Here is a 27962-nt window from a genome sequence, read left to right as displayed (position 1 = left end):
ACATGCATTCTTATTGGTTAAAAGAGTTGGTTTACTCTGCAGCTAAGTTACGCCCAAAGGGCGGGTTGGCAGTCTCAGGTTCATGCCCACATGCGGCTTTGTTTAGTAAGTTTGTCCCTCCGGCCCGCTGTAGGTTTGGCATGATAATGTAGGAGCAAAGGTGAGGTACGGTATACACACGAAGATCTGCAAGCTGCTGCTTCAGGTAAGTCGACCTGCGTCAGACGGGATCTGTAGGTACATGGGCGGCTGCAGTATGATCAGGATAGAGTGTCAGAGATCAGGCAGAGATCAGGGACCGCAGGCAGAGATCAGGAGCCGCAGGCAGAGTCCAGGCAGAGATCAGGGGCCACAGGCAGAGATCAGGGGCCACAGGCAGAGATCAGGGGCCACAGGCAGAGATCAGGGGCCACAGGCAGAGATCAAGGGCTGCAGGCAGAGTCCAGGAAGAGATCAGGGGCCGCATGCAGAGTCCAGGCAGAGATCAGGGGCCACAGGCAGGGATCCCCCAGCGGCCTAGAGATGTGATTTGCCGTGTCCATTTTTACAGGACCAAAGAAGACATCATAAAAAAGGCGAGAGCTACTGAAGTCCTTGAATATGCTGGAGCCCGCATACAGCTGTTACCGGATTTGTCCAAACACACCTTAGACCTGCGGAGGGCGGTGAGACCTATCTTGGATGTGCTCCGAGAAAGAAATATCCCATATCGATGGGGATATCCTTTTCATCTAATCGCTAGATCTGGTAGCAAGAACTATTTCTTTAGAAATCTGGCGGACTTACCTCAATTCCTGAGAGATCTTCAGCTTCCCGACATACAACAGACTGAGCGGCCTACAGTACCTTTATCCTTACCTATTGGTGGCCTCAATCGTTTGGATCAACGTCAAGCTTCATCTTCTATTCCACCTGTTCGGTCAAGAAGCCCTGGAAGGGGACCGGCTCCTTCTCCATCAGCCTCCATTGTACATCCCTAGCATACCTTCAAGACATTATGGATATCCGGCTGTCTACCCCGAAACCTGTTTTAATTGAACTAGGCGGACCGCTGAACAGTTTTCTTCTATACATCATCAGTACTACCTGGACATGTCTTTATTGTGATGCCTTAAACCTGATAGATCACTTTGTTGAGACCTACAGCCCGGTTTTTGGTAATGTATGGCATTGCTGTATCATATGGGTCTTTGGTCATGACATAGGTTATATGTCCTAGCAGTTATACATGTCCCTAGAGTGACATATAAAAAGGATACATATAGGAAGCCATTAATTATTAGTTGCTAAGTCCTGCCGATGTCATTTGAATGTGATTATATACGGTGTTTAAAGGGCGCATTAGGGATATCCACAGCTATCCTTTTTGGGTTTTGTTTTTTGACCCTCATGTTGTATTGATCTGATTTGGCTACTGTATTGCTTTTCCTTTTCACAGATGTACCTGAGCCCCTGATGACCCATTATATTTCAGGCCTCCTCCCCGCCTAGATATATCACGGGGTCCCATTTGGCCTACTATAATACTGGCTTTTTCCCCTGGATGGATCTATATATAACGATAGTGATCCTCCCTCCTATTGATTGGCTACACTACCCCGCATAGGAGTACCGCCGGTATTGGCGGCGAATAAGGAAGTTCCTTATTTTTTCTTAGTTTTCCACAGACGACTGGGAACTAGCCCTACCCAGTTGTCAGTCACACCGACCCCTAACTTTCCCCATCCCCACCCGACTGGCCTTCTTAGCATATCCTTGATCTCACCCCCCAGGAGTATCTGATATATTCTCCACTCCGCAAAATTAATTATGTCATCTACTCAACCGAACAACCCTCGAGGTTTGAAAACATGCTCCCTTAATGCTAAAGGACTCAATAGCCCTAATAAGAGATCACAGCTTTTATATAGCCAACACAAAGCTAGAGTACATATTTTGATGCTTCAGGAAACACATTTCTGCTCTCAAAAGATCCCAACATTGCGTAACCGCTACTATACTACTTGGATTCATAGCTCCAACCCTGACGGTAAAACTAAGGGGGTCTCCATAGCCTTCCACAAAACTATCCCAGTTCAGATACTGGACACCTGCGTAGACCCGCATGGAAGATATGTTATTGCCAAGATCTCCTTATGGGAAAAGAAATATACTGTAGCTTCATTTTATTCTCCAAATCAACAACCAACGGCAGCGGCTGTCCAGTTCCTGAACAAAATTAATACTTTTGCGGAGGGCACTTCGATTATCGGAGGGGACTTTAATTTTCCCCTCGATCCTAGAGTGGATACGTCCACAGGTCATTCCTCTATCTCCTACTCCAAATTGAATACATTTAAAGCTAAATTACACGAGCTCCAATTGATTGATGTGTGGCGAGCCCTGCACCCTGGCGACAAAGACTATACATTTTATTCTAATCCCCATGGCACTTATTCCCGAATCGATTACATCTTCACCAGCCATAGGCTTTTAGACTGGCACCCAGAGGCAAGTATTGATAGCTGCCCATGGTCTGACCATGCTTCAGTAACCCTATCTATTCAAATACCCCAGATAGGTCCCCAAGAGTGGACTTGGAAATGCAACGACTCATTGTTTAGAGATTCTGTATGCGAGCAAGCAGTCATTGATACTATTAGAAATTTTCTAAAAGATCACGAGGAAGACGAGACTCCACTGCCCTTTCAGTGGGAAGCTCTTAAAGCAGTCCTCCGGGGGGTTTTGATCCAACAGGGATCAAGGCTTAAAAAAATCAGATCCCAAGAAATTGCACGTACACTTGATATTATAAGACAACTTGAAAGACTGCATAAATGTAATATGTCCTCAGATGTTTTTAATGACCTCACATCTGCCAGAAGGCGTTTATTGGAATTGTATGACTATGCATATCAAAAATATAGAGATAAATATCGTAAATCCTAAATATATTTCTGTGCTCTGATTCTATACAGAGTCCTGTAAAATAATTTAAGTTTCAATACATGTTCTTGCCACAAATAGCCTTCTTTTATTTTAACTCCATTTTCTGCATTTATTGGTGATAATTCGTATTTTTTAGTGACCCTTTCCCCTAACCACTATTTGCTTACTTAAACATTTATTACCAGCAGGTAACCCCTGCATACCCTCACCACTGCAAACAATTCCGGAATCTTATGCTACGTACACATGTTAGACTTTTGTCGTTGGAATGGATCTTTCACAATCTTTTTCAATGATAAGCCTGAACAATGCATGAATGAGCGCTGTACATACAGCACCATTCTGCTCTATGGAGAAGACAGGGGGGGGGGGCAAGCGAGCGGCCTCCCGCTGCGTTCTCCCCTTCACTTGCTTTGCGGTCGTTAGTGGATCCACCAGGACCTACAACAAATACCCTGTTTCCCCGAAAATAAGCTACAATATATATAAATACTTGGAGAAGAGGTGCTCATTTAAAGAAAGCGCTATTGCTAGACATGAGGAATTGTGGCAATGGTTCTAAAGGAAATAGAGTCACAAGGAATTCAAGATGATATTCAGGGTTTGAAGAGTTATGATGTTCCAGAATGTGATGAATGTATCTGAAAATGAAAATATAATACTAAGCCCTGGTGCATTTTTTGTAGCAAAAATGAATATAAGACGCTGTCTTATTTTTGGGGAAGCAGGGTATGTATTATGTGCCAAGTATAACTCTCACTACACTTTCTGGTTGGTAAATATTTTTATTTGTGCCAGAGTTCAGCTCAGGGTAATCTTACATCCCACAAACTTGGAAATCTGTAAATGTTTCATTAGCCAGTTTTATCTCGGTCAGAAGGCAACATCCACTGCACAGCGGCCTCGGTCTGCATTGGCTGTGTACAAACAACTCACATTTTCCACTAATTCCCATATCTCCGATATTATAGATTATTCTGCAGCAGCTATGTGCATGCATCAAGTGTCGGTTTTGGTCCTCATCCTGTTATAAAAGAATAATGGACAGTAAATGTAAAAACATCAGTTACATGAGTGCATTCCAGACTCTAATCTGTTGAATGATTTTCTCGTAGATGCCGATGAATTTTCACCCATATTCCAGTTTAAATCTAGAGTATTATTATTACACAGTATTTATATAGCGCCATCATATTACGCAGCTCTTATTTTGGGGGAGGGGAAGCCTATTAACCTGACTGTATGTTTTTGGGATGTTGGAGGGAACCCACACAAACACGGGGAGAACCTGCAAACTCCATGCAGATGGTGTCCTGGCCGGGATTCGAACCTGGGACCCAGCGCTCCAAAGGTCAGAGTGCTAACCACTGAGCCACCATGCTAGACCTGCTGTTACCGATATTACCCGAGCTCATACTAAAGATGGGGAACCAATCAGTGAGGTTCCTGATCATATCATCATTAGCACAGCCAATCATGGTGATCACATAAGGTTTGTTTATAAACAAACCTTCCAGCTGCAGCTTTCTCCTTCCCAGTTTAGAGGCAGCTGAAGCTGGCAGGTCACAGCCATCACATTGCGTTATAATAAGTAAATATATCATAATGCTATTTTTTTGTGCAGATAAGAAGCTTTATGTGTTCTTAAAAAAAAATATAGCTGATCCTGCAAGCCTGGAATGGATATGCTCCAGAATTGAAAACATTTGTCAACTAATAGCACATGGTTTTTAAGCAATCCAGGTTTGCTGGATCACCCAGGTTCACCCATTATAGTCTATCTTCTCTAATTCAGGGGCAATGTGTGCATGCTATAGACAAGTAAATAGGGCTTGCTGAACTCTGGCTCATGCAGAATGATGGCCAGGCCAGAGCAGACTCCATTCATTTGTCTGCACAGGTACAGCCAGCAATGAGGCTGTAAGGGAGAGCGACAACGCCTCATGCAGGATATATCATGTAACTGCAAGGTTGTGACACTGACTAATCTAGTGTTTCTCAGTTAGGCTTCCTCCAGGGGTTGCTGGGGTTTCCTTAAAAAATGAGCAATTTGTGACCCTTAGGCACATTTAACTCATACCAATGATCTTTTTGGTTATCTGTAAGGGTGACATTCTTCCCAATAGTCAGCAATATAGGAAGCATTCTTCCTACTGACCACCACACTATGTGCTGTGAGCTGTGGATATAGAAATTATAGAAGAGGTTCCCCGAAGACCTGAAAGTTATTTAAAGGGTTCCCCCTTGTTAAAAAGCTGGATAAATATTGGACTAAGCAGTCTCATATTGGTAATATTTTAGATAAACTTTACAATAATTAATAACAATGTCATTTTTACTTTAAGAGTAACATGGAGGACCAGGTGACTTCATCCTGGCATGCCGATCTCAGCCCTGCAGCAGCTGGCCGGATTAATCTCAGCCATTTATAAGTATTTGTTAACAGGATTTACAGTTTGCTTGTTTTTATATTCTGTGTAGATGTTTGCCTGCGTCTAATCATGGAGAACCGTGTGTTGGAGTTGGTGGAGGAGAGGACCTTCCAGTACCAGGAGTCACTGCCTGCCCTTCCCGTTCCTGCACTCGAAGAATCCTTGTCCAAGTACTGCGAGTCCGGTATGTACTCCGTATTCCTGTGTGTGTCCCCAAGAACATACTACTATAAAATCATCTTCATAGGAGCAATAAAATTATTTCTTTATAATAAAGGATTTAACTAATCAAGCCTGGTGCTTCTTTAATTATTATTATTATTATATTAATATTAGTACACAGTATTTATATAGCAACAACATATTACACAGCGCGGTACAAAGTCTCTAGCTGTCACCTAAAGGGGCTCACAAAAGTCTTCTTCTTAATGTTCAATTTAAAAGGAGATTTGTATACTTCAGTGTTTTCCCCAAAGTTGCTAGGGGTTCCTTGAGCAATGAGCAGTTCCTCTCAGGCCAGTTTACACCCATGCAGCTAAAACGACCAAAACCCCCATGTGTCTGCTATCAGTTGACGCCGAAAAGGCATTTGATAGAGTGAACTGGGCATTTATGTACCAATCATTACGTCAGATCGGTCTAGGCCCACTGATGATAGCTAGGATAGCCGCCTTATATTCATCCCCCACAGCTCGTGTACGGGTCAGTGGCGGAATGTCAACGTCCTTCTCTGTTGCCAACGGCACCAGACAGGGATGCCCATTGTCTCCATTGCTGTATGCTATAGTGATGGAACATGTCGCGGTGGCTCTAAGGACAAACCCGCAGGTGCAGGGGATCCAGATTGGGAAACTTCACTACAAACTGTCATTATTTGCAGACGACCTGCTAATATATGTATCATCCCCGCAGAGTACTATCCCTGCTATTTTAGAGGAATTTGAAAAATTTGGGGTTCTAAATTATTTTAAAGTGAATTTTGATAAATCTGAATTGCTTAATATTTCCCTTAACTCCGCCCAGCTGCAGTACCTCAGAGAACACACTTCCTTCAGGCATTGCAACGAGAAACTTAAGTATCTAGGAATCTTTATACCAGATGACCCGTCTAAATTATTTCGTTACAATTATGATCCACTGTTCAGCAAATTAAAGTTGGAACTCGGCAAATATGATCTACTCCCCCTCTCATGGTTTGCCAGAATCAACACTCTCAAAATGGATATTTTACCTAAAATGCTATATATCTTTCAAACGATCCCGATACATTTGCCTCTGGCCTTTATTAGTAAGTTACAGCTGCTCTGTAAGAGGTTCAAGAGGTTAAGAGGCCCAAGACTAGCCTTTCGGTATATTACCAGACCGAAAAACCATGGCGGAGCAGGGGTTCCTGACATTAGATCCTACTATAGAGCGGCTCTATTAACTCGTGTAGTAGACTGGTTTCACAACAGAGAAAAGAAAAGCTGGGTGGTCATGGAAAATGCTCTATCCCCAATCGACCTCTGTTCTATACCTTGGGTGGATAGGTCTAAATTGGGATTTATTCATTCGTTACCCGGTATCACTCTTGATCTTTTAAAAGAATGGGATAATCTCCTTAAGACGAATTATGTGTCCACTATCATGGGGCCCATGACTCCTTTGTTTGACAACCCCTCATTCCCACCGGCAATGAATGCTAAAAAATTTCTATCTTGGACAGCCCAGGATCATAGACAGATATGCAGCATACTATTGACTGGCAAAGTCCCGCCGTTCTCTTCGCTTGGTGCCAGGGTGCAGAGGCTCCCATCAGCGTGGTTACAATATAACCAAATGTTTTCTTTTATCTCAACCTTTTTAGCTATGTATCCCACACAGCGTAACCTCACGGCTTTTGAAACTGTACTCCGCTCACTGAACAGGCCAATCCATGTGATATCACAAATATATGAGATCCTGATTAAACATCATACTGACAACACTCCTACTTTCACGAGATACTGGGAAAAGGACTTGGGAGAAGCTATATCTCCGTTAGATTGGGAGAAAGCTTTTATCCTAACCCACAAAATGTCCCTTCCCTGCAAGGCTCAGGAGACCAACTATAAAATCTTATCCAGATGGTATCTCTGCCCCTTGGATATTCATCGCATGTTTCCTTCTCAATCTGACAGGTGTTGGCGTTGCCATACCCATCAAGGTAATATGATACATATTTGGTGGGACTGCTCCGCCATCCGTAACTTGTGGTCCCAGATAGAGGATATATATAATCGGGTGACCGGCTCTGACTTGAGGATTACCCCCCAGGTGGCCCTGTTGTCAATCCTCCCAGGATCTATAAAGGCTAATAAGAGAGATGTTTTGAGACATTTCCTTACGGCTACCAGGTCAATTATTCCCAGAAAATGGAAACAGCCTACGGCACCTTCTCTTAAGGACTGGTTCACAGAACTAGAGAAGATACAGCATTTGGAAAGGCTTGTGGCGGAGGATGACAACAAATGGGAACAATACAAGCAGATATGGTCTGCCTGGGATTGGTTTAAGGAATCTACCCAATTTAAAGCTCTTTGGCAGTAATATTAATGGGAGTAATAGTATAGTTCAAAATGCTTGGTGGCGTGTAGTAATTTCTAGAGTACACAAGCGCGGGGCCAGTCGGACGCCCCCCCCCCTCCCCTCTCCTTTCCTCTGTCTGACCCTTACTCCTCCCCTGGGCTACCTAGTTGACTGTCCTTCCCTCCCCCTCCCCTTACACATATCTCTGCACAAGTGCATTTTCGACATTCCCTCCGGTACACCCGGAGACGAGTTTATAGTTTGAACTACCAGTTCCATATGTTTGTTTGGCTAGTTACTCTATTACAGTTAGGGGTGGTTTTATACTAAACCCATTTTTTTTTTCTCCTATTGTGTGTCTCCACCCACTGTTTTGCTGTAATGATGGATATATGTATATTTATATGCACTGTTCTTTTACTGTAAAATGTCACTTGTGTTAAACTTAATGGTCACCCATGGGAGGTCAGGAGGTTATCCTGACCCTCCTTTTTCCTCTATATATTGTTGTGATATTTTCCATTCTTGTTTGTAATCACATGTGTAAATATTAATAAAAACCGATTGAAACAAAATTCATCTTCATTCTTTTCAAATCTGTGTTTTTATAATACCTGGTGATCCTGCCATGAAGGGGCTTGTTTAGGTACCTTCTAATATTGGTTAATATAGTTCTACCTGCCACCCAACTGTGCCTTGTGCTTATTTTAATTATGTCAGTTGATAAATATTATGTCATAATTATGTCAGTTCCCATTTTTGCCAGGTAATGAAGGAGACTGTACAGAATTTAACAATGCCCATATAGCATGCCGTTTGCATGGGTTGCATGAGGATCAATGAATTACAATGCAGCACTTTTAATTTCCATGTGGACATTTTAGACTATTTTAGATAAAGTAGCCAACATACCAAAATCAAATCAAATTTTTAGGAATCTGTCCGAAAAGGTGAAAATGAAACCTGCAGATACATACACAGGAAACACCTTAATGTACCATAATACAAGATACAATAATTGACTTTTTTTCCATTGGGCTACCCCACTCCCATTTGTTGTAGTTAGAGTCCCCAAATTATTTCCTCACCCACACACAAAGCCTAATTTAAAAACATTTTTACAAACATTCATCAAGTTTAAACCTGTTATGGAAAACTGAACTTCTCTTGTGATTCAGCGGGAGAATAAAAGTTTTACATTCATGTTGCAATCTGGCTGCACAAACTACTTTATATTTGCCAACAACTTTGTAGTGCAACCTGAATGACTGGAAGTGCCTAGAACCTTCCTGATTGAAATCAGTTTTATATAGTTTGGGCGGGTCCTCATATTGGATTGTTTTTGTATATTTAAAATAGTCTATACTAAAACGGTGTACTCAGATTGGAACATGTATGGTGAGATTTACACAGCACCTGGAAGAGTACTCCAGGTGCCCCTTTGGGCCTGATTGATTAAAGCGCTCAAAGGCTGGAGAGAATACATTTTGATCAGTAAAGCTGGGTGATCCGGCAAACCTGCAGTGGATTTCTTAAAAGTCATTTGCTAGCAAATGTTTTCATTCCTGGACCAGATACATTCCAGGTTTGCTGGATCACCTAGCTTCACTGATATAGGTGTATCCTCTCTAGCCTTGGAGAGCTTTAAAAATTGGGCCCCCCGTGTGCCTTCTCTGCATCAATTACTGACATCATATTACCTATTGTTACTCTTTAAATAGATGTACATGTAATGAACATTATTAACATCTATGGATGCATACTATATAAAAATGATTCAGGTAGACCATAAATGGAATAATTAAACCGAAGGTTGTATAGTGAGAAGTAGAAGTTTTTCAAACATGGATGTATTCCTGATGTAAGTGCTTCTGTCCCGGGATCTGTGTCAGATTACAGGGTGTTATAGATAACCGGCTTTAAATGCGGATTTACTTACACTGGGTAGGCAGGAACCTGAGATCTGATGTATGCAATAGAAGATTCTCTATGCTGCCACTTGTCTGGATTACACTCAGATTACTTTAGGGAGTGTTAAAGAATTTTTATCCACCAAGTTTATATTTGCCTAAAGTAAGACTGACAATTTAACAAAAAAAAAAACTTGTTCTACAATAGAAGAGTATCTGCAAAACGGCCAGCATAATCTTCAGCATCCAGCATATTTCTGGGTTTTTTTAATCCACATTCGGGTTGTGTTCACACTTGCAGATCGCTCATTATTTAGCATGTTCAGGGATGCTGGCATAGAACTGCATAAGCAAAAACTTCATAGAAAGGGCAGGGTGATGGGTAAGAATAATTGATCAAAAAGGATTAGAGCTCAATTTAGGACTGGCAACGTTTTGGTCAAAAAGTTGGAGATCTAAAGATGCTCTTTGCAATGGCCAGAGACACTAGAATTCGCATTTGGGAAGACAATATCCTGTTCCAGCACCCTGTGATAAATGTTTTTCACTAGTTAGCTCAAGTTTAAAGTAAAAGAATGGCTGAATGCATAGTTCAAACACACACAGTACATAGTGTTTTACCTGCCATATTTTGGTTCAGCATTGCAGTCAATAAGACCTAACAGAGGCAATAATGCTGATTTACTCTGCAATGAGGATGTAAACTGGGAGGAGGTAATATGAGAGCTGAATGTCTGAAAATAAGTTGCTTAATCACAAACAATGTGTGTTTTGTCCTGCTGTAAGTAGGGCAGAGGTTTGTCAATCTCAAGATCCATTGTACAGCATTACAAATCGTATTGCAAGTTATATGTATGTGTTTCATCTATTTATTAGCCATTTGCCGTGGTGTACACCCAGTTCTAAAACCAAGGCAATAAAATTACGGACAATCTTTGTTGACAACCTTTAGCCTATAAAGACATTTGAGATATTTGCACACTTCCAGCTTTGTGACAACAGTTTGGGGAACACCTCATTATAGTTTTACTGAGATTGATAGATCTGCATCTCTTCCAGGGAGAAGCTAGCTGTGCACAAGTCTGGTAATAAACCGCTGGATATGCATCAATTTCGGAATCTGTTTAACACTTGTAAGATCCCCGGTGTCACCAGAGACTCGATTATCAATTACTTTAAGACTGGTAAGTATAATTTTCTTTCTTTCTTTTATTTCTTTATGTCTTTCTCCTATAATAATTGATTTATCCGTACCTTTGGAATGCATGGAGGATGTATATTACTAATAATAAGCTTTATAGCCTCTTTAAAAAAGCACCAACGTATTAAACATCACAGTATTTTCAATAGGGGTTGCAAATGATGAACAGATACAAACAATGACAATGGTCAAATTTGGATAAGATGGATGGGGGCATTAAAGAGAGTAAATGAGAGATGCAAGGGAAGTAGGTTGTGAAAATAAAATGGGGGGGGGGGTGTTGCACCAGGAAGGCGAGGAGAATGCAGACATAGGGTGTGGGAAGAGAAGGATGAGAAAAGTTTGAAAAAAGGAGGATACCGCATCCTCCTTTTTTTTAAACTTTGTTATGAGAGAATGCATAGTATCATTGGGTGGTGAGTAAAGGTGGTTTGAGGAAAATAGGTTGACAGGTGCAGTGGTTTGTGAGGGTAAGAAAATGCAGGGGTGGTGAGAGAAGTGAATGTTCAGGGGTGGTAAGGTGGGAGAAAAGGAGGGCACGGGGGCATATTGTTTTAATAGAACATGTGTGGAGGAAGAAAACTGGACCTTCTCTAAATAGCAGGCTGGCTTGCACATAACCGATATACATGATGAGCAATTGGTACCTTCATTTGACCACCTAGTGACCTCTATCTCTTCCTACAGTGGTAATATGCAAATCAGAAATAAAACTGAGCTTTTTTTTAACTATGATCTTTATAATGATCTTGTAGGGTATGCAATGTTTTCTAAATTCTATTCATCTGCTTTGCAGGAAATACTATTTATTATAGAGCTCAATAGTTCTATAATTGAAATAGATACATGCAATTAAATGAATCTAAGCAGTGACTCCTCCACCTTTACCCCGGTTCCTTGCCTTGTTTGTTCTGTCAGGGCTGTGCAAAGTTATAGTTGGAGAATAAAGATCTTGTGCTATACTCTCTTTTGGGAGTACCATAATGCTCTGAGAATCCTTTACTATGATCCCCTTGTATTAGGTGGTTAATGTAAAACAAATGCAACAGATGTAAAAAGATCCGAAATAAAAAAAAAAATGCAACTGGTATAGTTTTTCACTTAAGATCAGTATCCTTAAAGAAAACACATTGAAAAGGACATAGGAAAGGTAGCATCCAGTTACCAGATCCTAGCACTGTCAGGTGATGGTTATGGTGGGGGGTGATAGCTGGTATACCCATGTGTACATTTACACAATCATTTTTTGGGACTGCATTAATAAAAGGCATACAGTACTGCAATTGTCTGTCGTTTTAAAGTGTGCCAGTTATAAGAAAAGTATAGTTCTGTATAACTTTTTTAAACTTATTTTAAATGGGTGACTTTAAACTCCTCCAGCAATTCAGAATTGTCTAATAATTGTGTCATCTCTCAGGAGATCGGACCATCACCAGCTCTGCTCCTGTTCTGCAGTTGGATTTGCCAGACCTGTTGCATTTTCCTTTTATCACTTACCAAGCTAGAACAATATGATCCATGTTACTATGCTTCATGGGAGTACGGAATCAGACTTTTCGAGACCTTAGGGGCTACAAACCATTATTTGATACATCTGGCTGTAGGGTTTCTATTACCATGATATCTGAATTTTGGACTATGTGTTTTTATTCTAGAGAGTGAAGGCAGTTGCCCAACGCATCTAATTGTCATGTGCCGGGGTCGGATCTTCAGCTTTGAAGCCGTAATTGATGGGCAGATGCTCTCCCCACCAGAGATACTAAGGTACTTGTAATGTACCTTTCCTGTTATTTCAGACATCATTCCAACAGTAAATCTTACGCCGAATTGCTGGAAGGCGTACACTATATGGCCAAGACTCCTGACTATCTCAACCACCTATATGGTAAAAAGGATATAGACACCCTTCATGTTGTTGCATTTACCTTTGCCTCTAATGGAGGGCATTATTATTGCTTGAGTGTACAAAGACATTTTAAACACTTGCCACTTCTAACCTTGAAAGTACAGTTTAGGTAAAACCCTTTTAGGTAAGCAACCTCTACCATCAGTAAATATATGGCTTGACAAGTGTGGAGGAGCCTGAATGGACTGCACAGTCCTGACCTCAACACTACTAAACGCCATTTGGGTTAAATTGGAACACAAACAGTGAGCCAATTATCCAACACCACTATCTGACCTCACAAATGCTCTTTTTAACGGACACAAATTCCAACTCACATGAAGTGCCTTCCCAGAAGAAAAGTTTCCTACAGTTACAAAGTGGGGTCAACTTCATCATAATGCCCATAGTTTTGGATTGGGATATTCAGCATGCTCATATATCTCATATACTCTAATATAAGCATTTTTTTTGCATTTTAATTTTTTTTCCTAATGAGAAGGTGTAACGGAATATTCTCCAGCAGGATTGATATAACTACCTAAAAGGAAGATCTATTGAATCTCTTCTGCTTAGCTGCAGCCCACCTGTTTGTCCACTTCTTTAGCCAGTGTAACCCAGAAGGAAACTTGAAAATGGAGCATGGGGACATGGATTTGCTGCAGATCGACAAGGGAAAGTGTGTGGACAGCAGCTGAACAGATAAGAACAAAGATAGCTATACCTATTCTTCTCCAACACACTCCACAAATAAATATTAGAGCCCAAAAAGAAAACCTTGGTTTATATTTGAGTATATACTGTAAGCCTGTTGATTTGCCAAGTAAATTATAACTTAAAATATTTATATATTGTATGTACCCTGATATAATCTTTTTGTTACATTCAGAAAAATAAAATATTAATAAATAACCCAGGATTCTCATGCTTTTATTATTTTTTGGATAGTCTGTGAAAGTTAAAACCTCTGTAAACTTTAATTTGCTATGAAGGATTTTTTTGGAGGGGAGGCACACACAGGGAAACAACCTATCCCCAGCAATATTAAATGAGAAAACAGTTTTAGAGAAAAATGATTAAAATATGTACCTGTTCATTTTCAGGCAATTCTCTTATGTTCAGAACATATGCCAAAGTCAGCGTGATGGGATTGGGCTGTCTGCTTTGACTAGCGAGGAGAGGACCCGTTGGGCCCTGGTTGGTAAACATAAAAAATCTTTCCTGTATGTCTCTTTTCTACATTTCGTTTTTTTTTGATTATGTGTTAATTGCTCGCTGATTTCATTCCAGTCTCGCGAGCACCTTATAAGTCTCGATCCAAAGAATTTATCTCATCTCGAGCGGATCCAGAGCAGCCTGTTTATTGTGTCTCTTGATGAGGACAGCCCCCATGGAACACCTGAAGATTATAGCCAGGTAAGAAGTATTGCCTTCTTAATTGTTTCCCAAACACCTTGGTGGTAAATATCACAGTGGTATAGTGTTTCAGAACCCCTGTAACTGTGCTGCAGTTCATTGCGGTGGTCTGCATCTACTACCTACCCATACCATCTGATCTTTTATCTATCCCTGACTTCCCATACCTTATTCTGCCCCTTGATAACTGGTGATTCGCAGATAGTTCAGGGAAATGATCAAAAAACAGCAGCAGAATGGATAAAGCAGGGAGATCATTGTTCAATAGCAGGGGTGGACAAACTTTTTGGCTCAAGAGCCACAATGTGTTTTAATATTTGACAGACGGGCCGGACCAGTATCCGATGGATGGACAGTGTTTGTAGGAACTGATATAAATTAAATGTAAACGCCATTACCTAAAGGTAAAAGAAAACCTACATTAAATTACATTTAGTTTCAGAGGAAACAGTGTTGTTGGCCACCATTTTTTGCTAGTGGACAATTGTGTACCAATTTTTGACGGGACAGATTTAAAAGCCCAAAGGCTGTATATGGCCCACGGGCCATAGTTTGCCCGTGCCTGATTTATAGGTTCCTCAGGTACAGCTTTCCCTCCAGCAAGGAGAACCATGAGCAGCTATCAGTGCCATTCACAAAATCCTAAGATTAGCTGTCACAGAGAAGTGCCCTGCTAATGTTTTGAAGGATGACCTACAAATAACACGTCTAGATGTTCCTTACAAAGCCTTGTGTACATGGGAAGATTTATACTTCTGATTCAAGTTTTGTTCCAGTAAAATAATTCAATTCAGCAGCTCACTGACTGTAACAAATTACATGTCCTATGTGTATGAACGATCTTGCCTTGTATAAGTACATACCTGTGTTGTCCTGTGTGTATGAACAATCGAGTACATTCAATTTAGCAATCCAATCATTGATTGTGTTCTGGGACAACCTACCAGAATGTAAATTGGATCAGTCAGTTGAGTGCAAAACTGGCACCAGATCTGCTCTTGTTTACAAGCTGTAGGTGGGTGGCCACCACAGTATTGTGAATCAACTTTTCAGTAACCACCCAAAAATGGCTGGGTGGTGTGCCCAGCTAAGGGGGAGAACACTGAAGGCCTAAGGCTATGTACAAACATGCAATAGAGAGCTCGTACTGGGGTAACCGCTTGCTGAGTGGCAAGCTAGTCATGTAAAGATGAGCTGGAGTGGAGAATCAAACAAATTCGGTGGTTGGCTTTGCATGAGCAAATCACATGTGTATTTTAAGGTGTCTGTAGGCCAAATGATAAAAGTTCAAATAAAAAAAAAAAAACTTAAAAACTCCTTGGAAACTGAATAGATTGTCATTGAAAGATTTATAATTGCTTTTTATTACAAGTTAAAAATAGCAGTTTTGCAACATTCTTTGCATGGCAATACTGTTCATGTGGAGTTCTCCTTTACAGTGCTGTTTCCAGTCCTTCATCTGCCCTTCATCTCCCAGAATATTACAGTGTAATGCAGGCCATGGCACGCCTTTGTCTTTCTTACTTTCAGATCCTCATTTTACTAGCAGCATTTGTTATTCTATTTATTGTATCTGTGGCCTATTACACACAAGCAGATCTGCTCATAGTTTTGCTTGACTTACTGATCTGATCAATATTCCAATTGGTAATGCATCAGTAGGAAGTCACAAAACACTACATACATGTGTACAATATTCTGCCCTTCCAATCAATGCTCATACATGGCATAAAACTTATATTCTTAGATCAATATTTACTGATTCAGTCCACAACTGGTCAGAATCCCAAAAAAGTTCCCTAACGGTCATCCTGCAGCGTAATTCCCTTTCAATTCACATTAGATTCATTTGTTATATGGAATTGGAAGTTCAAATCTGCTTGTACTAGTTGTAGTGGTCTAAATGGATAGAAAAATAGAATAGGGAATCCAGACACTTTTCCCATATCTGTACATAGTTCAATGTTTTTCAATCTGTAACAATGATAATCAATGTATGACAAGTTTAAGCAGCATTAGCTATTTTTGGTTGAGTTTTTTCCAGCTTTGAATAACACAAACTCGTCCTCATGTAGATGTAAAACCAATTTTGGAGAGATGAGATCTCACAACTTTTCTGTCTGTGTGTTCCAGCATGCTCCATTTGATGCTATGGTTCTCGTGGCAATGTGTGACTACATTGATCAGAATGTAAAGGCTTGTGAGGGGCGCTGGAAGGTAAACTTTTTAAATGTTTTTTTTAAATTTACATAACTTTAGACAAACTTCTGAATACACATTAATGGAAGGAAGTTGTTTTGTTTGCCAAAGGACAAGTCAGGCTAGTTCTCTGTCAGCACTGCCCCACAACATTCTTGTCTGGGAGGATGGAGGATCTGATTTTAGTCTGCAGTTCAGGAACACATACAAGTCTTATCCTTCATATCAGCATGCTGCTTGTCCATCTTACAGTTGGAGTTTTGAAGTATAGGCGCTGCAAAAAACTATTATTACCTTGTTTAATTCCGATATTTTGCTTTAAAAAGGTTACACTTTGTACCTACCCAAGGTTTAGTATTGAAGGATAAGTTAATTTATACTTCTCTATTCGTTTTCTCCCATAGCATATACTTATGTTCAATATCTCTATCCCTGGAATCTTCATTGTACAGCCTGCTGGTCCTGCATAGCCCCCAGCTGCAGTCCCGAGAAATCCACTGATTTGTAGTGTTCTATACACACCGCAGCCTCCATTCAGTTAAATGTTAAGGCCCAATGTCAGTCTCTACAGATCAGAGCCTTGATGAAGATTCCAGCTGGGTGAATGAAAATAAATTCACACCAAAGTTTAAATACATACACTATCTGGGTTGTCACAGAATAAATAAAAATGTACTTTCACTGAGTGCATCACTATGCAAAGTTTATATAGGTATAACCCATAAAGTGCAAATATACTTTAAAGAATAACTCTAGCCAATAAATAACTGATATTGCTGTATAGGGATCACTAGCTCCCTGGATTGGAAGTAGTAAAAAGTCGACAAGAAACAATACACAGACCTTTTCTACTTAGAAAATATTTGCTTTGCCAGGAGTTCAACTTTAAGGTAAATGCCATGAAGTATGCTAAATACAGTCAGGCCATGTCACCAACATCAAAACACATGAAGAATGTTGCTGTGTGTAATAACAAGTATTATGATCAATAACTTGCCAGGGTCCTATGTCAGTCCGGGACATGCCTTACCCCGAGGAGCTGGTTTTCACCGTGGATCAGAAAATCTTGGATGACATCGCTCTTGCCAAAGCACAATATTATACTCAGGTACATTTGATTTCTGTTATGCAATTTAGGTACCATATGTATACCATATTTCAAACAAACTTTCCGGTCAACAGGTGAAATTTTATTGAATTTCCAGTGTGATCCAGAAACTATCAGGAGATTATCTAAGATGCCATTGCTAACCTGGCTTTAACATATACAGCTTAACTGGTTGATATTTTGATTCTCAGCCTTTAATACTTGTTTGAATCCCTGACCCATAATAAGGATGCAGCTCAAGTGTGTGGCTGAATCGACTAAACCCAAAGTATTTTTACAGTGAGTAAAGAAAAGTAATATTCTATGCAATGGGCCTGATTTATTAAAGCTCTCCAAAGCTGGAGAGGATACACCATTCATCAGTAAAGCTGGGTGATCCACCAAACTTGGAATGGATCTGGTCCAGGGTTCAAAACATTTGCTAGCAAATACGAAATGACTTTTAAGCAATTTATTCCAGGTTTGCTGAGTGTATGCTCTTTAATAAATCAGGACCAATGAGTTCAGCAATGGCAGCTTCCGTCTTTTCCTATTGATGGGTCCTCCCTGAAGCCCAACGTAGTCAAAACTTTGACTGTACAGATATTTCAAGATGAACGCTAATCATAATAGGCTGGACGACCCCTCAAGGCACCCAAGACATTATTTTTGTACATTCATCTTTTCTAGTTTTTGAATGAATGAAGTCTGATGATGGTGGTTTTAGGAATTTCTCCCTTGCATTAGACACCTGAAAGCAAAAGGTGTTCCCAGATGACTGATAACTAATGTTGATCTTCATCCTGAATTCTATATTATAATATGCCGTCCATTACTAGAACATCACACAATAATTACACCAGCCCTAACAATGCCTGTTCTGCCCTCAGGCCTCAGATCTCGAGGTTGCCAACTATGCCTTTACTTCCTTCGGGAAAGCACTAGTGAAGAAGAAGAAGCTTCATCCAGACACCTTTGTGCAGCTGGCTCTACAATTAGCGTATTATAAACTTCATGGCCGGTATGAAGAATATCTGCTAAACACATCAAATCTAGATTAAGACAATATTGATACTCTAGAGTACTAATGTTTTTATAACCATACTCTGCTTTGTTATTCATAGCCCCGGATGTTGTTATGAAACAGCCACTACCAGAATGTTCTATCACGGGCGTACAGAGACTATGAGACCATGTACTATGGAGGCCATGACCTGGTGCCGCTCTATGCTGGACCCGTCTTCTACGGTATGTCAGGCAGCAGTTTTAGTGTGTAGTTCAGGCTATAAAGAATGATTGATTGTGACCCTATGATCCCCCCACTAATATCAACCTTAAAGGGTAACTAAACCCCAGAACAAAAAATAGAATATTTTAATTTTTCAGGCAAGTAAATTATCCGCAGATACAAAAATACACACTGATCTTGGCAAATATAGTGTCCTGGTCACTTCCTGTGAGCTGGACACATAGCAAAAATGTATGTGCTGTAAACTACTACACCCATGCAACAGAGATGAACAGTGGCAGATGTATTGGGTCTGATTTATTAAAGCTCTCCAAGGCTGAAGATAATACACTTTCATTAGTGAAGCTGGGTGATCCAGAAAACCTGGAATGGATTTCTTACTCTCTCCTGGACCAGATCCATTCCAGGTTTGCTGGATCACCCAGATTCACTGATGAAAGTGACTCACTTGTGTGATGCCCTCTGCTGGTTGGAGCTATTTGCACTCACTTGTGTGATGCCCTCTGCTGGTTGGAGCTATTTGCACTCACTTATTTAATGCCCTCTGCTGGTTGTAGATCTTTGCATCCACTTATGTGATGCCCTCTGCTGGTAGGCATTCTTTGCACCCACTTGTGTGATGCCTATAGTAAACTAAACCTTTACTATTTTTACAGGATTTGATCGCCACTTGCTGGGTCTCCTCCTCATCGCAAAAGAACAGGGAATGGCAGTGCCAGAACTCTTCACTGATCCCGCTTTTACAAAAAGGTGACTTAGTGTGAATAAAGCAAACATGTCATGACAAAAAAAAAACTACTATCATGTATTGTTAGCACCTATAGGTATCTGCACATATGCACAACATCCCTAAAATTACTGCATTTACATCCATATTTAGGGTTCCTGCTTAAAAAATATAATGATGGACCTTTAAGACTGTTCAAAAGAAAGAAGGGGCTGGCAAACTTTGACATTTATAGAAGAGTTTTGCTCGTCAAAAAAACTTAGAAGCTAAAACAGAAGTTTATGGAACATGACCATCTCACCTTGTTATCTGCTACCATGGACATTTGTACATATTCAGCCAGAAGAACATTTGTAAAGCTCCGGGTACTGATGTATGAGAAGATCAGCTCACAATCGTTCCAATTTATCCAAAATGTTTTTAGTAGGGGTGAGGTCAGGGTTCTTTGTACCATGGCATTTTGGAGCTGGCATTGTGCACAGAGGAACAATCCTGCTGGAACAGTGTTTCCTCTAACCTGTTACATCAAGGTTAGAGGTGCACAATTGTCTTAAATGTCTTTGTATTTTGTAGCATTAAGAGTACCTTTCATTGGAGATACCTAAACTCAATCATATGGAGGAGGTAGGGGAGTCCACATACTTTTGGTTATATGAGTAGATGGCTTGGACAGATGTCTGAAAAGACACTAGAATGTGCGCTTTCTACAAATGTAATCCTATAGGTTCCTAATAGAGAGAGTAAAGCATATAACAACAGGGAAAAGGACAGATTCAGTTTTTCCTTGTATGTTATCATTATCTGTATCTTATTTTCCTTTTTACAGTGGCGGAGGTGGAAATTTTGTCCTTTCCACCAGCCTGGTGGGTTACACCAATGTCCATGGAGCTGTGGTTCCCATGATACATGACGGGTATGGCTTTTTCTACAGAATCCGGGATGACAGGTATGTTTTACATTTATCCTATACATACATTACTCCTCTGCATTGGGTTCACTTTATAAGGCTTGGAACAATGTCAAAAGAACAATTAATCATACCAGCCAATGCAATGTATTTTTCACTGATCTTACTACTGTGAAATCTAAAATAGAGGTTATTTCATACAATTCCCGCTCCCTGTAATTGTCGTATGACTAGAACTCATCAATCAATATAGTTTTGTCTTATACATTGTGCAGTTATCTTTAAAATATAATAAAGACCCATTTTGACTGATATTTAGCAGCTCTCTTGTTTTAATGCATGTTGCATTGTGATCACAAGTGCACAATAAAAAGAAACGTTTTGCATTTAGTCGATGACCATTATTTTTGCTAACATTTGAGGCTTCCACTGAATATATATAGCCAGATTTAATAAAGCTCTCCAAGACTGGAAAAGATAGACTACTATGGGTGAACCAGCATGATCCAGCAAACCAGGAATGGATTTTGTCAAATACCATTTGCCAAAGATTAGGAAATAATTTTAAGAAATCCATTCCAGGTTTGTTTGATCACTTAGGTTCGCCCATGATAATCTGTCTTCTCCACACTTGGAGAGTTTTAATAAATCAGGCCCATACTTTGCACCAGGCGTCGAAGAAGCAGGGTTCTCCTTTTATCTTTCCACTACATCAATTTGATTGGCTGGTGTAGTTACTTGTTTCACTGTATAGCCTCTTAATACCTGAAGGCCAATGTGTCAATGTTTGTCTGTATCCGTTTAGATTTGTAGCCACTTGCACCGCTTGGAAGTCCAGCCCAGAGACCAATGCTGACAAACTCCTGCGGACGGTGTTCGAGAACTTCCAGGAGATGATCCAGCTGATGGTGAACGCCCAGCTGTAGTCTGGAAGGAGAATATAAGCACTGCACTGTTCTCTGCAGTAATTTACTAACAATGGACATTATCAACACAAGGTTTACACTTCCATAGCGAGCAATACTTGTCTATTCAAGTGTGCTACAACCTTACAGACAGAGCCTGGCTTATTTTTTTATATAGTGCAGTGTTCTCCCCAGCTTCTTTTAGCTGGGCGCACCACCCGGAATTTTTCGTTAACTACGATGATTTAGAGGTTAGCAAGGACACTATCTGCATGGAGTTTGCAGGTTCTCCCTGTGTTTGTGTGGGTTTCCTCAGGGTACTCCAGTTTCCTCCCACATTCCAGTGACAGGCAGTTAGGTTAATTGGGTTCCCCCCAAATATGACCTTAGACTGTAATAATGACAAATGACTATGGTAGGGACATTAGATTGTGAGCCCCTTCGAGGGACAGCTAGTGACAATGTCAGCCCTATATAAATACTGTGTAATTATAATAATAATAACCACCCAGCTGTTTTCGGGTGGTTACTGAACAGTTGGGTGACAATACAGGGGCCACCTGTACCTGCCTACAATTTTTTCCCACCCAGTTAAAAAACATTTCTGGGTTTAACACTGTAATGTAATAATTACTGGATGCAGAGGTTTGTAACGCAGAAAGGGCTACATAATCAGGATTATTGTCTATTGACAGTGATCACCTTACACTGAATACATGTATCACAGTTGTTTCAGATTTATTTATCCAAAAAGGAAAGTGGATATTTCTATACACTCTCCATTGCACTGTGCTGCTCTACACATAGAACTTGTTTTTTTTTTTTTTTTTTTTATAAAAGATGCGCCAGGGTGTATCCAGTACCGTGCGACGGTGCAGCCCCAATGCTTTTGCAATACATTTCTTGCAATGGTGGGAAGATCTTGGCATTAGAGTTGCTAAAAATTTTTACAAAGTCAGTGTTAGATTTAGCTAACCGATCCCCTTCTTTAGCTTGGGCTGAGCTTTCCTTTTATTATGAGTGTTTTCTTGTGGAATTTACAGCTGAACACAGCTCTGCATTATTTAATGAAACCGGCTCTGTCTGTAACTTCAAGCACAATGCAAACCAAATGCAATGATCTTTGTATACAGTAATGCAGTGTACAGGATGCAGAATCAATGCAATTTAGCAAAATAATCACATAAGCTAACTTTCCTTTTCACATAAGCCGGTGTCCGCTATGCTAAGAAAGCCTTTGAGTGAAATGCAGACACCGAGGTTTGATTTTGTTCTGGTTTGACTTTAATCAATTCTTTATCCTGGAACCTTAATAGTGGATATGAATGTAAACATTAGATGTATAATCGAGTAGATGCAATTTCAAAGAATATTTATTTTAAGGAGCCTTTTGAAGTGCATTTAGGAAATGCAGTTTCTGTATTGCACGCTAAAAAAATATTTGGTGTGTCCTGTTATGGGGACTCACGGGAAGCAAATTCCATTATTCACATCACAGAGCTTTTTAAAATGCAACGGAAGATTAAAAGTCAAGAGAGATTTACCTTTTACTATAAATGTATTCCTCTATAGCTGCAAAATAGGAAATCCACCTTGTGTGCACCAAATGCTTATGGAACCTCAGAAATCAATCAGCACTGTGCTGTACATAGCCTGTAGACCCATCCACTACAGGTTGCCTGGAGCAGCGTCCCCCAACCTGTGAAGAAAAAACATTTTGGTGGTCCGCAGCTCTGGGCTGTGCACTCCCAGCGGGGTCTGGAGAAGGACCCCGCTTTGGGGGTCCGCACCGGCCAGAGCCACAGACCATGTCTCCTGTACAGATCGCAGGCTCAGGGCGATGAGCGGGCAGATCTGAGCCTGCAATGGGAGAGTGGGCAGGTTCTGGCATCATGACGTCACTCTGGGGGAAGTTCCCTCTCTTTTGAGTGACACCCGGCTCCCCACGCATGCACGGTCCAGAGTCCCTTAGTTTAGTGGTCTGTGACGTCCAAAAGGTTGGGGACCGCTGGCCTAGAAAAAACTACAGGGGGGCGGATATCAGACCAGTCACCTTGCACAAGTAGAGAGAGCAACAGTGACTGGTCTGTATTATAGGAAACTCCTGCACAGCGCAAAGTACAAATCCAAAACAAATACAATACAAACAAACAATACAAATACAAAAAAAACATACAGAGGACATCAATATATAAATAGGAATGCACACCTCTTTTGTATTAAAGTGATTTTTTTTTAGGTTTTAAGCTCCGTCCCAATCCTAAAAACACCATCTTTTTTAAGGCCCCCAACCTTAAAGAAAGGTAATTTCTTTATTTCATTGAATTGTTGAGTCTCCATAAGTAATAATGTTTACATAGAAAATGACAAATGTCCAAAGCTATAATGCACTGTTGATGTTAGTCATTAGTATAAAGTGTATATAGGATTTTCTCAATTATAATTACTTTATCTTTGGTTGAATTGCCACTAGTCCAGTCTAAAGCAAATCTTTGGGTTCCCCTTGGCACTTTTTCGATTTTGTTTTATAAGTGAAAATCTGTTGGAAGCTTTAAGCTGAATAAAAGCAATTTTGGAAGCTTTACCCTCCACCTATCTGCACCAATACAAGATACATTGCAGTCACTTGGCGGTGTCCGTTCTTCTGTTCTGACTTGTGTGTGACCAGTATTGCTGTACATAACAATGCGATAATATAGAAAGGTCGCTGGATCATACGCAAGACTGATTTCTGAAAATTTTACATACAGTTACAATTCATTTGCTGAAGTTGTTTATTGAAATGATTAAATTATGAGTATATTTCAATATAATATGTATAATGCATTTCTGGTGCATTATACATTACAACCTAAGAATATTTATAATCACAAACCAGATAGAAGTCTGCAATAAGGAATTGATATCTAAAGCAAAAAAAGAAAAGCTGATAACTGGCTACAAGAAACATTTGGAGGTGATTTATGCCAGGGAATGTTTCTGGCTTCCAGGGTACCTAAACCTTTGCACCTTTGGTATTTTATTGTTTGAAGTCAAATTTAGTCAGCAAATAGAAAATTAATGTTAACATTTGCAGAGATTTGTTTTGTATGATTTGGTCCTCTGCAGGTTGGGGTTTGTTTTATAGGAAAATAAGCACAATGTGTTGTTGGATCAGGGTACCCAAATTTGTGCCGGCTGTGACTGCTCATTTTTTTTTTTTTGCTTGTTTTGGGACAGTATATTAACCTACGTGAGATGTCACTTACATTTTCCTGCCCTTTGAGTTTCAGAGTTGATAGTTTAAACTTTAGGAAAGTTTTCTGTAGAAACACAGGACTTTTAGGGCTCATGTCAATGGGCGTTTTGTCATTTTCTATTTTAATGTATGCAGGTGCATTAGATCGGAAAATGGTGCATATGACAAAAAGTCTTACCTCATTTCAAATGCACTTGAATAAGACATACTGGGTCCAAAAAAAAAAACTCAGCATAATGCAAAGCTTTTCAAACCCAGCCTTTTGAGCTGCCATGTGTACTGCTCAATTAAAGTTCTAATGTTTTCCCAATATTCAGACATAGGTCACCCCCTAATTACAAACTGCTGCATAGCTGGTAAGTTTACAAAGAATCTAACTTTTGAAGAAATCATGTTAATTTAGGGTGATTGCATTACTGCTGCACCTAATCAGTAATCTAGGTGCCTGTTAGTGGAGCTTGCCATAAGTCACATCCATGTGTAGCTGCATCCTGTGCTGATAGGATACAGAAATGCACTGCGGGACTGACTGACTACATTGCCATGCTCACCACCCTTTGTGATGGCCAGAGAGGATACTGCAGTGTTCTCCCCAGGCCCTTTTATCTGGGCGCACCACCCAGCACTTTTCAGTAACCACCCGGCTGTTTTTGGGGGGTTACTAATGAATTGGCTCACAATACAGGGGCAGCCACCCACCTACAATTTTTTCCCACCCAGCTTAAAAAAATTTCTGGGTTGAAAAATGATACTGGCATCATTTGATACAGCAAATAGATGAAAGGGGCAGGGAGTGGACAACATCCAGATGAGGAGGAAAAGTACTCTATGGTAGTTCATCATCCCAGAAATAGGGCAGGACCAGAGGAGTTTCAAATGCTCCATGAACTGAATGAACAGAACCCTGAATTAAAAGAAAACCTCCAAATATAGCACAGGAGAGGAGTGACTATAAATTGATGGAAATGTTAGCTAAGGCTGGGTTTCCACTTTAGAGCAATTGGAATCATGGCGTTCCAATCTAAACCTAAGTCATATGATGTAAAAATAGGTCCATTGACATGAGCCCTCATTCTGTCTTATCTGCAGGCCATTGGATAGTGCAGTTTGTTTGAAGAGGAGACTCATAGCAATCCATCCCCTTGTCTCTATAGACAGCCTGGGACAGTGAAGGGTTAATTCCAGTTGCTTCTTCCAATTTACCATTGGTTTTTCATTATTGTCCAAATCTGTGTCAGTCCAGAGTTTTATCAGTTTACAATGACCCTATAAAGTGCCTTATCTAAATGGCCAACATCACGGTTCTTAGGGGAAAAAAGAGTGTAAATTATGTCTTACTGCTCATCACTGATATTAAACATTCCAAATTTTTTTTTTTAAATTAATTTAAAGTTTACTAATTTTTAATGTGTTGAATATAATTTATGTCCTAAAATGATTATAATATAGTGTAACTCCAAACTCACACAAAAAGAAAGAAAGGTTGTTTTTGGTTATATTTGCCTCTTTTATTAGTATATTCATTGCACAAGTATTGCACTTTTTTATATGCAGTCCCAATAGCGCTATAGGGCTCCCTATTTCCTTTATATATAGGGCTCCCCTTCACTGAGTGCAATGGAACTGTGTTGAATTCAGGTTTGAGTTCTGTGATTGATCCACTATTGGTGACAGTCTGACAATTGACACGGACCATCTGGAGTCAGATGTGCTGCTCCAGCAAACCAGCAGATGGCAGTATAACATTAGAGGGTAATATCAGAAGGGGAGTGGTTATAAACAAGCAACTCCTCAGAGGTGCTGAGTTCTGCAACCAATCACAGAATGCCTGCACAGATTTTGGTGAGCCAAGGTGGAGCATTGCTAAGATTATTATTATTATTTTTTTACTGACTGTTATCTGGCCCCAGGCTATTTTACTTCCTTAGTGACTGTCCCATAACAAGCTTGCAGATAAGAAGTAAAACTTTCTTAGAGTTAAGACAGAATTCATTATTATATACATGTGAACAAAAATAAGTCAGGGCGTAGTACACATAAAAGGTGTCCCATTGGTAGATTGTTTTATCACCTATTGCACTGTTGATCAACTAAAAAAGTTAAAATTCCCATCACTTTTTGTCTTGGTGACAATATTCATCTGGACAGGTAAAGGAAGTGAATCGCCCCAATGTGGACACATATTGGCACACAAAACGCTTTCTACATCATATTTTAAAAAGTTATCAGATTTTCGTCCTGCACTTTAGACTTTGTCCTCAGTGCTTCCGTTTGTGGTTTGTCTGTAATAGTCACATGCACATAGAATGATGGCTCCTATTACATTCATTGGAGCAGTGCAATGGTATCCATTTTGCACAACATGCATTGGACTGCAAAGTCACATTAAGTTTTTCTTTTTTTTTACAGGGATTCTATGTTTAATATGTTGATGAACTCTGTATTACATCAAAAAAAGTATCAGTAAAATTGCCTTATATGTTTCATGTGAAGCTGGCCACTAGATGTCACTATTTCATAGGGATGGTATATCTAAGTTTGGCCACAAGATGTCACTGTTCTATAGGGATGACATAGCTAAGTTTAGCCACAAGATGTCACTGTTCCATAGGGATGACATCGCTCATTTCAACCACTAGATGTCGCTGTTCCATGAGGACGTCATATCTAAGTTCAGCCACTAGATAACGCCGTTCCAAATTGATTACACATCTTAATTTGGACACTAGATGTCGCTGTTCCATGAGGTGGTCATATCTAAGTTTGGCCACTAGATGTGACTATTCCATAGAAATGGCATATCTAAGTTTAACCACTAGATGTCACTATTCATAGGGATGGTATATCTAAGTTTGGCCACTAGATGTCAATATTTCATAGGCATGGCATATATAGGTTTGGGAACTAGATGTCACTATTTCATAGAGATGGCATATCTAAGTTTGGCTACAAGATGTCACCGTTCCCAAGGGATGGCATATCTACGTTTGGCTACAAGATGTCACCGTTCCCAAGGGATGGCATATCTACGTTTGGCCACTAGATGTCACTGTTCCTGAGGGATGGCATATCTAAGTTTGGCCACTAGATGTCACTATTCCATAGGGATGCTATGCACCATCTGCACTGTCATTGCTGCAGTCCTCAGATATGGTTCAGCCTTCTGCATTCAGATGATGTAAGATTAGCCTATGGTGACTGCACTTCACACTTTCCATAAGAATGTATTCTATTCATTATAGAATCAACCTAATGCTGCTTTTCAAAAGAGGGCTATGTAGTTGATGTGATTTTACTGTTAATAAAAATAAAGCATTTGAAATAAACAAAA

General features: G+C 40.1%; 1 protein-coding gene across 1 annotated transcript; it reads left to right on the top strand.

The window, feature by feature from the left end:
• The first annotated feature begins 72 nt into the window (after nucleotides 1-72).
• On the top strand, nucleotides 73-27962 carry CROT (carnitine O-octanoyltransferase). The gene is made up of 14 exons (XM_072413420.1): nucleotides 73-205; nucleotides 5410-5544; nucleotides 7207-7468; nucleotides 10877-11001; nucleotides 12674-12782; nucleotides 14007-14100; nucleotides 14194-14319; nucleotides 16354-16536; nucleotides 17519-17626; nucleotides 18496-18626; nucleotides 18730-18895; nucleotides 19504-19604; nucleotides 20408-20527; nucleotides 21294-27962. Exons 2-14 carry the CDS (start codon nucleotides 5430-5432, stop codon nucleotides 21412-21414), a joined length of 1761 nt encoding a protein of 586 aa, XP_072269521.1. The 5' UTR covers nucleotides 73-205; nucleotides 5410-5429; the 3' UTR covers nucleotides 21415-27962.

Source organism: Pyxicephalus adspersus, chromosome 5 (assembly GCF_032062135.1).
Source record: "Pyxicephalus adspersus chromosome 5, UCB_Pads_2.0, whole genome shotgun sequence".
Taxonomy (NCBI): domain Eukaryota; kingdom Metazoa; phylum Chordata; class Amphibia; order Anura; family Pyxicephalidae; genus Pyxicephalus; species Pyxicephalus adspersus.
This window is presented reverse-complemented; position numbering and strand designations above follow the sequence as displayed.

Coding starts and splice junctions, on each gene's coding strand:
- CROT (XM_072413420.1), top strand. CDS start 5,430: ATGGAGAACCGTGTGTTGGAGTTGGTGGAGGAGAGGACCTTCCAGTAC. Junction 12,783..14,006: donor TCCCCACCAGAGATACTAAG/GTACTTGTAATG, acceptor GTTCATTTTCAG/GCAATTCTCTTATGTTCAGA. Junction 19,605..20,407: donor GATCCCGCTTTTACAAAAAG/GTGACTTAGTGT, acceptor TCCTTTTTACAG/TGGCGGAGGTGGAAATTTTG.